General features: G+C 40.7%; 1 protein-coding gene across 9 annotated transcripts in view; it reads left to right on the top strand.

The window, feature by feature from the left end:
- LOC107219344 (ankyrin repeat domain-containing protein SOWAHB) overlaps positions 1-14,073 on the top strand; it is a 139,856-nt gene that overhangs the window by 93,116 nt on the left and 32,667 nt on the right. Inside the window, exon 8 of one of the 9 annotated variants that reach the window (XM_046732646.1) lies at positions 12,893-12,895. The exons of the other annotated variants lie outside the window; for them this stretch is intronic. Coding sequence (XP_046588602.1) covers positions 12,893-12,895 — 3 coding nt within the window. The remainder of the gene's footprint in view (positions 1-12,892; positions 12,896-14,073) is intronic. 9 annotated transcript variants of the gene reach the window in all.

The following is a 14,073-nucleotide window of genomic DNA, read 5'->3' as shown; positions in this document are numbered from 1 at the left end:
ATCTCGTCAAATTAGCTTCTTTTAATTTTTTTTTTTCTACTCACACGTAATATCGTTAGGTATGCAGCACTGTTTAACCTTTTGAAGCATACATTTTTCCTTGCAATTAAATTCCTTGAAACTGGGTATACAAGGGTTCTTGAAGTCTCTTGAGGAATATACAAAATTCAAAATGTCGGATCTAATATGGTGGACTGAAAAAGTGAAAGCGATCGGAATGGCTCGAAAATACATACTCAGGGGGTTTTTGGGTCACCAAATAAGAATGGATCGACAATTTTGACGTCCGATTCGTTTTCAGCGAGCCCGCAAACCCCCGAGTGACAAATTTCAATCGAGTAGGATGAATTGAAATTTATATTTTCAGTCCGCTACTTTGAATTTTTGTTTTTGAAACCCCGCGCTTACCAAGTTCCACTTTTCTAGTCCCCATAACCTTCCTACAATTCCATATATTCTGTAAAAACAGGCATTTTCAACACTGTTTATTTACAGCGCTCCCAAATAAAAAAAAAAAAAAAAATTACAGGAATATTTCAAAAATTGAATATAAATATCGAATAACCGATTTAGAAAAGGTGTCTCGTATCGTACAAACGGCCCTACCGCAAAAGGTGTAATTCAAATTATCAATTTCCTCCCGATTTTCGACTAAATTTGAGGATACGGCGTATCGTCAAGAGTGAAAACCGTATGCACATTTCCTTACACCGAATAAACGTCGTCAACTCACCATTACGCGAATGCAAAACAGCAATTCAAATCATTAATCACACACCGTGGCAATGCTCTTTATATTACGGTGAACGAATCAAACTTATCCACCAGCTTGCTAAAACAAAATTGCACTTACCCTTGACCGTTGACGAACTAATCTACGAACCAAACATACCTGCCTGCACAATAATCCTCAATCACCTTAAAAAGCGCGATCTTACAATTTAGACTTATGAAAAACTGATTGTCAAATAATGCAAATAGAAAACCTCAACACAACGCAACACAATAACATTGCAATCTGCCTCACCGAAAAGCTGAACAAACCCTTGTTGTAGGTTTCAAATGCTTAAATAAAAAAAAAAAAAAAAAAAAAAAACCCTGCAAATCGAAGAACGGTGGCCTGCCCGAGGCTCGGGTTATTAATTTCAAATGATGGAATGATAACTGACGTCTCTATAGAGAGAGGGAGGTATGTACGGCGCCCGCGTCGCTACGGGGGTCCCAGACGTCGTCGGAGACATCATCCCCGCGGGCGGCCATTGTCTCACAAGTAAGGCCCAGGCTTCTTTCGAAACTAAACGACGCGAGCCGTCGCTGACACGCCCGAGGGGGCCCAAACTATGTACGCGGACGAACCCCGTCGCGGACCCCCGAACAAAAATTAATAACTTTTATACGCGATTCGGCTCTTTCCTCCAACTCCTACGAGACACTGGACAACGTTATCCTCCTCACAGGCTTAGGATTTCTACCTGCCGGGGTCCTCGCAACGAAAACTCGAAATAACAACAGAGCTTGTTGTAGAAATTTCTCGTTACGATCGTTTGGCTATTTTCGTTTGTCACAGCAACCGAGAAATTATTATAGTTCCGAGTGAAGTGTGAAAGTCAATTTCACCTTCCACTAAACAGAAAATCCTGTACCTTCCTGGTTACGATCACTGGTACTATATCTTTCCGTTATACTATTCGGCGATAATTTGATCCAGATACGTCGACGAATTAATAATAATTACTTGTATTGTATTTAAAAAATTTTAGTCAACTAAGGAAGCTGACTTAACGTTCGAATAACCACGAAAATTTTCGAAACACTGACTAAAACTAAATTTCAGTTATCTTCTCGTAAGGTCTACTGCACCAGCACCCATTTTACAATGATTTTCCAGTAACCGTAACGAACAAAATTCTTTTCAACGAGCATACGCACCTCGAAAGTCAAACCTAGACCCTAAACATGGCGGACACCCGCGGGTTTATATTCCCCAGGGTTTTCCTATCCTCGTGCACATGAGGCACCTCAAACAAATGTATAAATTATGAATGTAAATGGATGAGGGGTGAGTGGGTCGAAGGTGGGGGTGGGGGGGGGGGGGGGGTGAAGGGGGCACTTTGCCGGGGGGGAGGAATATGGCGTGTCGCAACGCCGCAACCCGCTGATTAATACAAGCGATAAACTAACGGTTGAATATTTTACATTTTAACCAAGCGACGTTTTTATAACTTGTTTACACGGGTTCGTGTTCCGTTTGTAAAACAAACCCCAACCTCGGTCGCTTCAAGTGTACCTTCGTAGCTCGGAGTAAACTTGTCGTTCTTGCCTCCGACCCACCCTTTTTTTTTTTTTTTTGTGTAATTGCAAGGGCTGCTCTCTCCGACCGTCGCGTTATTTTGTTCCATTCTCTTCGTTACGATAAGGTTTAATTGGTCGGTAGAAATTCAATATTACATCGATAAGAGAATTATTTCCGATAAATTCACGCGACGAGATTTTTGTTGTTTTTTTTTTTTTTTTTTTTTTTTTGGCAACGTAAGTATAATATTACTTATTTTTCTAATCAAAATCAATTTTGCCAATGTGATAATAAAAAACGATTCAATGACAGGGCAGAGAATAGTTTGTTTGTTTTTTCGAGAAAATATGTCATTGTAAAATGAAATCTTCGGTCTACAATTTCAGTAGTTTTACGTTTTATTAGATTCTTATGAGAATCTATGATTTCATGAATCAACAATGTGTGTCTATTTCATGGTAAAATAAGTGAAATACTATTAATTGTTGACTTACCAACCTTTTGAAACTTGTAGCTTTGTATTTTTGAAAAATTGACCTACGCTGCGACTTACGATGGTTCTATTATAATGTATGAAAAATGTATATATGTCGAATTTGGAAAGATGGAATTAGGCCGTTTCATCTGGTCAATCAGTATCAAAAAATTTCGAATTTCCATAATGCTGCACAATCTAAAGAAAGACGAAATAAATACGGAAATATTTACACGATTTTTTTTTACTTCTTTTACACAAAAAAAAATCAGTAAAGCCTTCTTAAATGTGATTCAAGAGGTTCTTAAAAGATCCCATGTATAGCTGCTTGACTAAAAGCAGAGTAGAATAGTAAATTCCACACGTTTCGATCGCTCGACTCATATTACGAATAGAGTAATGGGGTTGAATTTGAGTCGCCGTGACACATGAAATTAAGGCTTGAAAAAGTCTCGGTTTCCAAGCACCAGAAACAGTAAAATACTGTTCTTATAATTTAAAAGGGCGTTACTCAAAAACAAAAAAAATCTTTACGGGAATAAGATGAATTTAGAAATAAAAATGAAATTTAAAAAAAAATTTATTATATTATTTATTTGCAGAACTGAAGTTTGTTTATTTGTTATTTACAATAAATGTTTGAGAAAATGGGTAAGTTTTCTTAAAATCCGAAATATCGTACCGGCTTCTAAAAAAGCAAACTTTATCCAACAAAACTATTTTTCCCCTTATTAGTTACGTGGAAGAAATCAAAATTTAAGATCTAGAACCTAGACTCAAAATTCTTGTTGACCGTTGTTACTTATCAATATAAAAAAGACAAAAGCAAACTTTATAATTAGGTAATAAATAAAGATTTTGGATATTATTCGATGTAAGGAAACAAAAATTAATCCGTTTAAATATAAAGTAAAAAAGACGAGAACAAATTTTTTTTGTCAACCCGCGTTATTCCGCAATGCAGTTTTTCTCGTATTAATTTTGCAGCCTCTTCAAGGCTCACTTTTCATCCTACCGTAGATTCAATGTAATTATTACACGGAGAATTGTCGGGATCCGTGCATAGTTTCCCTTGTTCGTAGAACGGAGGGCGGGCAAGGTGCGGACACAATAGGTGCCGGCAATTAAAAGGCCGGATTACGGAGACACTAGCCGGGCAGGAACTAACTGCCCATTAAAAGACGGCGGCGCGCTCTTCGTCGAGAACTGAGAAAAAGGTGTAATTGGGCGGCGTGCTGAATCCGCAGCTCGTAAAGTTACGTCTCGGCGTTCCCAGCCGTCGCGGCGCTCTTTTCTCATACCCAACGTCCACCCCTTGACCTCCTTTTCCCTACCTTTCCGGTTTTCCACGCGAAGAATATCACGCATATTCACCGATCTAACGATTTTATCCAGGGTGCCGACGACAGGCCGGAAAAATCGGCAATAGTCAGGGAATTGTGATGGACCGTAGAGAAGAACGTTATTTTTTTTTTTTTTTTTTTTTTTTATGAAACGTTTTGAAACTTCAGCCGTGCTTCGTAAATTCAGTTAAGGAGAGTGGACAGCGAAAGTAAGCCAAAAGATAATAAAATACAAACGGTATTTATGAAGAACCGAAAGAACTTGCATGCATTTTCTTTCGTGCAACGTTTTTATTGGAGTTTTGGTTATAAAATTCAGTGGTTAAAGTTTAAAAAATATATAAATATTTAAGGGAGATATGGGCGGATAAACATATTGCCACGATTACGAGTGAACGGGTTAGAGTTGACGGCAATTTTACACGCGGCATTCTCTTCAGGGAATGTTTCTCTACAGGCTGAACCTAAAGTTTTTTAAAAAGCATGAGAATTGAAAAAATACCGGCTACAATTTTAAAAACATCGAGAAATTAATGACTTTTGTTGTAATAATAACATTAATAAAATTTTGATTCACTTAGACGCAGGTTCAGTTTGTAAAAAAAGTTGATATCTTCATTTACAAAACAGAATCAAGGCGATATCTTGAAGCGTTTTTTAGTTATCGTGGCAAAGCTAATGACAAACGTTGTTTGGAGAAAAACGCGTGTACATATTTATCACATGGTTGTATTCAACGCTCAACATCTTCATTTCTTGCGAATATTTTCTTTACATATTCCACTGATTTTCATCACCAAAAGTGTGACAAACAACTTAGAAATAACGAAAATTTCATATGATTTTTCAGTAGTTTACAAAATTTATTTGAACTTTTACCATATTTTGAACCGTCAAAGCCACCCTGATCCCCCGGAGCTCAATTTTGCGAATTTTTCAATTTTTCTTGGGCTAAAATGTTTGCAAGAGATTATAGTAACAGAATAAAAAAAAACGAAGTTTTTCCAAATTTTTCGATGCTTAACTCCCCTTAAGCTAACTTTCGCAAATTGTGTTATTCTATTTCTAATTATTTTTGTAAAACGAAGCAATACTGTGTGTTTTTAAATTTAAATTTATATATTCAAGAAGCGCAACTTCTGGAGCTTTTGGCGATAAAAGCTGCCAAACATTACCTACCCAAGGTTTGTGGGAAAACGTCAGGGTTTTATGAACTTTTTACTGGAATAGTCGAAAAATTTTATTTGAGCAAAATTGTCGCCACCCTGTCAGCGGTTAAAAAGAAGACATTGCACTTGATTTTGTAATTGATTATTAAGAGACAATGCTGAATTCATGTGATTTTTCAACTTCTTCGGAACATCGAGAACGAAATAAACACTGAGACAGATTTTTCTTCCATTCTATTTCATCCAATATCTATTTCTCAACAAAGCACAAAATCTACAACAGCAAAAAAGAGATGTAAAAAAGGCAAAACTTTTTCGACCATACGATTCCGGGATCTGCAGTGAGCAGCACTGAAATTCAGTAGGTATATTGTATATGAAAATAACAGTGTCCGGCTTGCCGCCGTGAGTCCCTTAGGGACACAGATTACCAGATAAAGTGAGTACAAAGTAGGCGGCTATAACACGTGTAGATTTACATTGCGACTTAGCGAAACGGTCAAAAAAAGAAGATACTTCTGTTCTGATACCTGCGAGTAGAAGCGCAGGGTGAAACGAATGATACAAAAATGCGCCTATGAAATATGACGAGCTTTAGCTAAGCGGAGCGTAAAGTCAGTCATTCGCTGATAGTGAGTGGGGGATGAAGGGTTGCTCGCAAGTTTATCAAAGCCATGATTTTTCGACATTTTACTTGATTTCCTTCGATAAAATTAAGGCTGGAACAGAAGGATTCAGGTACGCGGAGTCAGCTTTTCGAGGCGTATATATCTTGGTGCCCAAGCCATAACGCCTTGTCATTATTTATATTAGCATAATGACAGGCGAACAACTTCATTTGCATTCAGGATCACGCGTTTATAACCAAGCTTCGCCCGATCCTGGGAGATGTCAAACTCCCGGAGAGCACCATTTATTCCAGTTCATTCTTAACGCGGTTCTTTCTCTCATTCACTACATCTCTCCGGCATTATACACGCCCGTGTTCGTACATAAATGTTCCTGACGCAAACAGAACATTATGTCCACGGATTACACGTGTCGTCGTTTTTATTTCTGTTCCCCAGCTACGTGGGGAATTATTTCTAACCGGGATATAAAGGACCACGGCTAGTGGTTTTGGGGAAATCGTGAAACTGTGTTTAAGGTGTATTTGAATAAAAATTGTACGTCAGATACGAAATCCCATGGACCTTGAACTGTTATTCGTCACAAGTATAATGTGCGTTGGTTCATCGTAAACGGGTTGAATCTAGGTGAACACGATACTTTCAATAATCTTCAAACCCGCAGGGGGGGGTGATTACTTTTAGTGTGCTAACAGGGCTTTTATTCAGTCACTTGAGTCATTTTTCCGTTTGTAATTCAGTTTCGTTCACAAAAAATTTGGCTTCACTTTTTTTCCCACGAGGTATCTACTAGACAAGATTTCGTTTATTAAGTATTATACTATTTTTAGGGAGAAAATCACCTTAAGATTGATTTCCGAAAAACAACTGTAATCACTTTTCTCATTGTTTATGTATCGAAATGTTTCACCCGAAAAGACAATAAAGTCCTAAATCAGAGTCACTTTTCACTTATGTCATTAATTTAACAAATATCGTGTACAGTGTAGAGTGACGCATTTTTATAATGTGGAAAAAGACATGAAAAGCAAGAAAAATCCGTGTACTCGGACATAATTGAAAATAAGGTTATTTCTAGCGAGATGAATAACATCAACAATTAATTCTGGTCGGTGACTTTCGAATAACTTTTTATAGGTCTGAAAGTAATTGTTCTCAATTTTTTGAGACTACTTATTGTTAGATGCTACCAGGCCTGTGTGTGTTTCTAATCAATTTTACACGTTTTGAATCATCGAAATAGACCAAAAACAACATAACTTGATGAGACATGCCGAATTTTACATGGCCAAGGAACAAACACCGTGAGGCACGATCGAGTCAAATCGGGTGGTGGAATGGACCGAGGAATGAAAGGGTTAGAAAATTACAAATTATCCGGATAGTCTGGAACTAACACGTATCGCGGATAAGGATCTAAAATATTATGTAAATAGAGGTGTGCGCATTTCTAAAGCGTAGGTATAGCTGAGGATCCACGCGCGTTGAGAATTCGTTATACGCGATGGTTTTGGTCCCTTGGTAGGACAGGCTGCCTACCTTTATACAAACGGGTATAAAAACCGCATAATATAACATTTAGCACACGCTTAAACAAAATTGCTGTAATCCCGCGAGAATGGAAGGAAGGCGAAAAGAAGTTAATATGTAAGCATAGCGTAGTGCCGCTTGTATACATGTGTACCCCAGAGCCTATGAAAAGGGATAAGAGGAGACTGTTCACGGCCTCCTTCATATAATACACCGTAGCATTAACATAGTATGACGATTTACATAATGCTTATAATTCGAGTAATTATCAAGGGAAATATACACAATTTAATATAATGGTGGATGTTTAGGGGTTCCTCTATCAGCTCCAAGAGATCTTTCGCCTTGCCTCGGCTTGCTACTCTTGCTTCTCTCTGCTCCTGCTGCAGGATAATGCAGGTGCAGAGGTCCACGCCCTTTGCGTCAATAGAATACATAACCTGTCCCTACGCCAGTTTCTTTTTAATCTCGATGCCTCGCGTCAGCTTAGATTTTCTACCTATGTAATTTCGTTCACAAGTTTCCAAAACGGTTAAATCAATTCAACGCTCCTTGGCACAGGTGATACAAAAGCTGTAACACTCCGGCCCCATAATTTTTCTTATCGAAGTCAATGAATTTAAGGATCTTCGAACGAAACGGTCAACCTTCAGTCCATTTAAAGTCTCGATTGAGTGTCCCTTTGTGTACGGAATGACCATGTTCCATTTCTTCAGAAGATCGATAAATCATCAAATCGATCACGTTAATGTCCGTCGACAGCGTGCTACTTGAGAACAGACCAAGTTGGAAACATCTTTCAGTGCCTAAAATAAAATAAACTACATGTGAGGTGATTTCGTTACATCCAAAGGAGGTTTGAGCATCGCGATGTATCGCAAACAGATATTTGAGCAACACTATAAGCGATATGATTGCGCGTTGTAGAAGTAACAGATATTCGACGGTATATTACGAGAAGAAAGAACGCGTGTAGCTGGGATTATGGTGCATTTAAGGTTGTAAACCAGAGTATAGTAGGTATATCGAAGGTGGATTATAGAAGCACAAGGTGGGCACTGGACTTTTCGTGAGCCGTGGAGCATAGACCGTCGGTTATTAATTACTCGAGCGTTAAACTGGCAATTTAAATTTCTAACCGAAGACCAGGACGTCGGATGGCCGCCGCTGCGCGGCATAACTGCGTCCCTCTTCAATTCAAAGTGCCCTCTTGGGACTGGGGTTCACTGGCGATGAGCAGGTCCCGTGGCTTTAATGACGAAGCATCATCGCGCCTCGTCTCATCCCACCTGCCAGACCTTGATGGATATAATCGCTCTTTTAATATATTTTAATTTATGTTTTCACCTGAGGAACCTCGCGCGCGTTGCGTTGATTTCCTGGAGCGATGACCGCGTCGCGACGCTTCCATTCAAACCATATCCATATCGTTATAAACAAAGACACAAGTAAATTGATGATGCCGAATGAAACGGACCAGATATTTCAACCATTCGATCTTCTCGTACGGTAATTTTAACAAACAACAACAAAAGTGCAAATGCTGTTTTCATTTTCCAATTTCTCATGTCTCGAACCTCTTCGATTGTCCGGTCCGACCGGATATTTACATTACCACTGACACGAGCAGGTGGACGTTGGCTCGTTCGTCTCCTGATTTTTTCGCCACTTCCCAGGGGAAGAGAACGAGAAATGCGATGGAGTGAAAAGGACACAGATCGCGATATCCGTTCGGATCTTGTTATAAACTGTAAATCCTTCCCCGGATTGTGAAGGGAATTGGATTGACAGCGACCTGCGAGTCGCAACTAAAGACCGTAATAAATAATTGGTTCTTCGCATCTGGACTTCTCGAATCTTCGATTCGATCAGAGAGTTGTGTGCGCGTGTGAATATGTGCGTACGCTAGGTAACCTCGACGTATCTTGAGGCAGGTGGAAGGATCCGGGGTGTCCATATTTATGCATAAGTGGGATAATATACTTCATCCATTTACTATAATCCTCCGAAGTAATTTCTATAGAGATAAAGTCGACGATCGCATCGCATATCGGTATCCATAGGTATAATATCCATCGCACATGTGCCCAGGTAGCGATGAAATAATGAAAATAGTGTCTCGAATTATCCCAGTCAGCTTATTTCAGTTATTTTATTCTACTTTACGAGGAGTCGTAACGGCGTCGAGTAGCTGACCGTAAATTAAAATTTCACTGCGTTATCCCACCCAGGTTACGATGCATCGTCCAGAGTATGGATGGACAGGTCTACGTGTAGGTGAAAAGGTGGATCCGTCTTGGTTACGGACACCAGTCCTAGCGAACCGAACCTTCCGAGTTCGTTTAACAAACTGCTTAATTACAGGTTAATTATCAGGAATGTACTGGCTGTATGAGTGAAGAAATATCGTGTGCGGTTGAGGGGAAAGTGGACGAAACGAAAAGGGAGACGAAAAGTACCTACAGCTAAGTGATAAACGTCATCTGTCAAGTAGCGTTCGTGACGCAAATGTCCATGACTGTACTAAATACGTGCATAAGCATACGTATACCAATCCGTCTGGTAATAATCGTTGCTGGTAATTATGAAGTCGTAACCATAGACACGTACGGCATTATGTACATATAGGCTAATTAGAGGAACGTGGGATCTGGCAGGGTTTAATTACTCCCAACTTACCCCTCATTATTTTTACGGAAACTCTTCGCTCGCTTTGTCCCCGGGCGCGTTATACCGATAATACCCGCGTTTATCTCGAGTCCGGGATTCCTCAGCTGGATATTAATTTACGATCGCGAAAAGATACACGGGAACCACTTTCCCATCACGTGTGGTTCGAGAGAAATGTACATACACGTCCGTACCGCGCACGTATGCGTAAAAGCGATAGAAATCTTCAACTCGAACGACACGCACCATCGGAACCCTCGTACGAGTGAAGAAAATTTTGCCAGATCAAAGGCTCGCACGATCCGCTACTGATTTGTCAGCGCAGCTGCTCCGGGATAACGAGTTACCCGCCATTCTGCCAGCTTCTACATCGTTTCACGAAATTAGTCCACTGCTGTACAAATTTCGTGTCCATATAACCCCCAAATTCTCGTATCACCCTTGTCCAACTGTCCCGGGATGTTGTGCTAATTGTCCTCCTCGGCTACTGACAGTTTAAAACTTGAGTACGTACTTTTTGATACTTGTCTGTTCGTTTTAACCTACTTGAGATAATTGTGATCTATGCACTGGCTACAGAATTCAGTGACTTCCTTTGATTATTCTTCTAGAAATACTAGAAACTATTAAGAATAAAGGAGTAAATTACTTGTGTTTGATAAAATCTATTTATATAACTCTAGCTTTAGCTCTCTAGCTTTACATGCGTGTTTTCCGTACACCAAGTATCCGTTTCTATGACGGTCGAGTGAGTCTGCGAATGCGCATGCGCGGTGGAGTTGAAAGTAGTCTGTTCTGCACTGCGCGCATGCGCTGGCGCGAACAAATCTTACATTACGCAACCCTAACCTCAATATCGTGGTTCGTGAAAAAAAGCGTAACATACTCCTGTTTCTAACAAGGACCTTTTCGCCTCACGTATTTTCAATATTCGTATTCGGCTCACCTGCGACTCATATTGCGAGCTTACGCTCAGCCCGAAAAGACTGAGTTTTCCTCCGTGATACACGATATACTATTAACGGCTGAATTGCACAAATACTTGATGTGCAGTAAAGTTGATCGAAATGCCTGATTGTCTGTTCAGATTTCACATAAATTGGCCTACGAGTGATCTTTTAGTAATCAAATGTCTCGAGTCAGTGATATTTCCTTCTAACCAAATTCATTCAACAGAATAAAGAAAACTTTCCCCTGTAAAAACTATCTAAATGAATCACAAATTGTCCTAAAAATGGACTAAAATCTTATAATGAAAATCGATGCAACGGGAAAGACAAAGTTCACTCAACCATCAAAGACTCTTGAATTCTTGCAAAAAATGGCAAAAATCGCGGGTTCGATTGAGGATCGAAATGAAAAGGAGGGTTGGACGTACGTGTAGATTGAACCAGTGGGGTTGGAGATTGCTGCAGGAAATCTTGTAGCGTTATAAATTGTACACATGTCTTTGCGTTATGCAGGTTCGTGCAAATGGGCAATCATAGGTGCATAAGCACCTCGTTTCAAAGACCAATGGCGGATCCGGGGGCGGGGGGACGAATGCAGAGGAGGGTCGTATGAGGGTGAGGTAGACGGTGAGGGAGGGAGGGAGGAAGGTGAGGGGTGGTGGACTCACTCAGGTATCTAAAGATCTATCTGAATAATAACGTGTACGACAACATGTCAAATTATACAGAGCGACGGCGGAGAACGAGTCCTCCTTCAGGCGGGCTGGTGCGTGTCAGCGTTCGTCCGTCATTCTACGCGATCGCGTTGTACACGGTACCGCAGACACTGTAACAATAATTTAAGAAGACGCGTGTGTGTGCGAGTGGCCGAACAACCCACGGCATGTGTGTAACATTAGGCGTATAATTATATTCCGTATAAAAATTGTAATATAATAATATCACTATGGCGACATGTGTTCGCGGGAAGTTTGACAACGGTACTTTCGTGTTTCATAATTGCGAGGTAGCTCATTTGTACATCGTAACCATTCATTGTCGGAACATTAGCCCCTGAGGGTCATCAGACGCCTCGATTCACAACTTCGAGAACTCCGATCAACACCGATACGCATACTTTTGAACCACTTAAGGGCAACTACTTTTCTCTACACACGTCTTGACTGACTGGTGACAATTAAATCATAGCTCAGTCGACCCTGTAGGACTATGATGGATCGTTAAACACACTTTTCACTCCATATAGGTTTGCGAGCTGGTCTCCATACACCGCACGTCCATCTTGGTATATACATTGTGGAAAAACTCTTCTTTCGTTTTTGTAAAAGCTGATCTCGCTTATTGTTCTTGATATCGGTGTTAACTCGTAAACCTTCGTGCTGTCCGAACAGCAGCAAGACGTTCTGGAACAGATCGATATCGATCTGTAGGTAAAAATCAAACGGGAAAATGCACGATCGACGAGCCTGCTCGGCTGATTTGACTAGTCTTACTATTTTTTCTAAGAACTACATTCGTGTGCAATGAATTTTCCCAGTTAGATGCTCACTGCGGTCACATTTTTACGATAGATACTTTCTATTACCGAACGACACAATAGTCTCAAACTACTTGCTCAAGAACAGTCACTGCAAACCAGTTCCACTCAACTGAAATCCTTTTGGAGAAGGACTTCAGTCGTACATTTGGCACCATATTAATCGAAAATAACCAATATCTTGTGAAAAATTACCATTGATGGTTAATAACTTTTTTCAATTATTTGTTTCATGTTGGTTTTCTCGACATCTTTACGAACTGACTTCGTTCTCATGGCCATGGACTGGAATCCAGTATGTAAGTATCAGGAGTCTTATGTTTTACGGATAGATTGTTAGCAATCGTGTGGTTCTAATACGGAATCAATGAAAATACACATACTACCGTCATATTGAACAAATATTTGATTACCAAGCATGATACTCGCACTTTGCAAAACGCTCTTTAATTGAACATGTTAAAAGTGTGCCGGGAGACACGTACGGGGTGATTACGGTTATTAGACGAGAGAGAAAATGGAGATCCATCGATTGATCGGTCGAATACGCGCGGCCCCCTGTGATCGTAATATTAGCTATTAGTGATACTGCGGTTATACAATATAAGTAATCGAAGCTGAACGTTTAATCCCTGCAGTGCAGTTTTGATCGGGATATTTCGGGCTTAGTTGAACGATTCAATTACCCGGCGGCACAGCCTCTGTGATGTAGCCTTTCTTCCGCCAACCTCATTATACGAATCATCGCGTACAACCGCTCTCTCCCCCCTTCTTTACGGGTACTTCCACCCTCCCGCCGTCGTAGATCACCCGTGGATCCCACGTCTTAAATCAGTTCACCGTTTTTCCCCATAAAACTCGTCTGCAGCAGTGCAATCAAGCAAGTATTTGGCGTAAAAAATGCTGCAAATTTGATCTTATACCTGTTTAAAAGTGACGAAACGCTAGGTACGTTTCAGAAGTACTAACAAAGAGTTTACCCACGTGATCAAACGAGACAAAACCTTGTTCAGGTCTCGCGGATTAAGGTTCAAAAGCAATACCCAGGTCGCAGAATTCAGGGGATCTCGCCGTAGCGCGGTTATTCGAACCATTCCGTGGCCTCGATGGCCTCGTATGGCACAGTCGGCCATCCCTTGGTGACGGCGATGGCCGTGGTCGTTGTCGCGGCTGTGGCTGCGGAAGCGAACGCGTATTCCGGGATAATACGATCCTGGTGATTCACGGGATACGCGGCGCCTGCGGGTAGCGGCTCACCGCACGCCAGATGCCTGCTGCCCACTACTTCACCACCGGGAAACCACCCCTGGACACCCTTCGCCACGGCAAAGGGGCAACCATCATCAGCCACAAAAATCTGTAACGCCTCACCCTTGCGGCCTGAATCCAACCTCTGCACGACGTACTTCGACGTTGACGTTCGACCAATTATTCGATAAATCGCATCGTGTGACATTATTGGAGTTTTGATTCTACG

Source organism: Neodiprion lecontei, chromosome 2 (genome assembly GCF_021901455.1).
Source record: "Neodiprion lecontei isolate iyNeoLeco1 chromosome 2, iyNeoLeco1.1, whole genome shotgun sequence".
Taxonomy (NCBI): Eukaryota; Metazoa; Arthropoda; class Insecta; order Hymenoptera; family Diprionidae; genus Neodiprion; species Neodiprion lecontei.
This window is presented reverse-complemented; position numbering and strand designations above follow the sequence as displayed.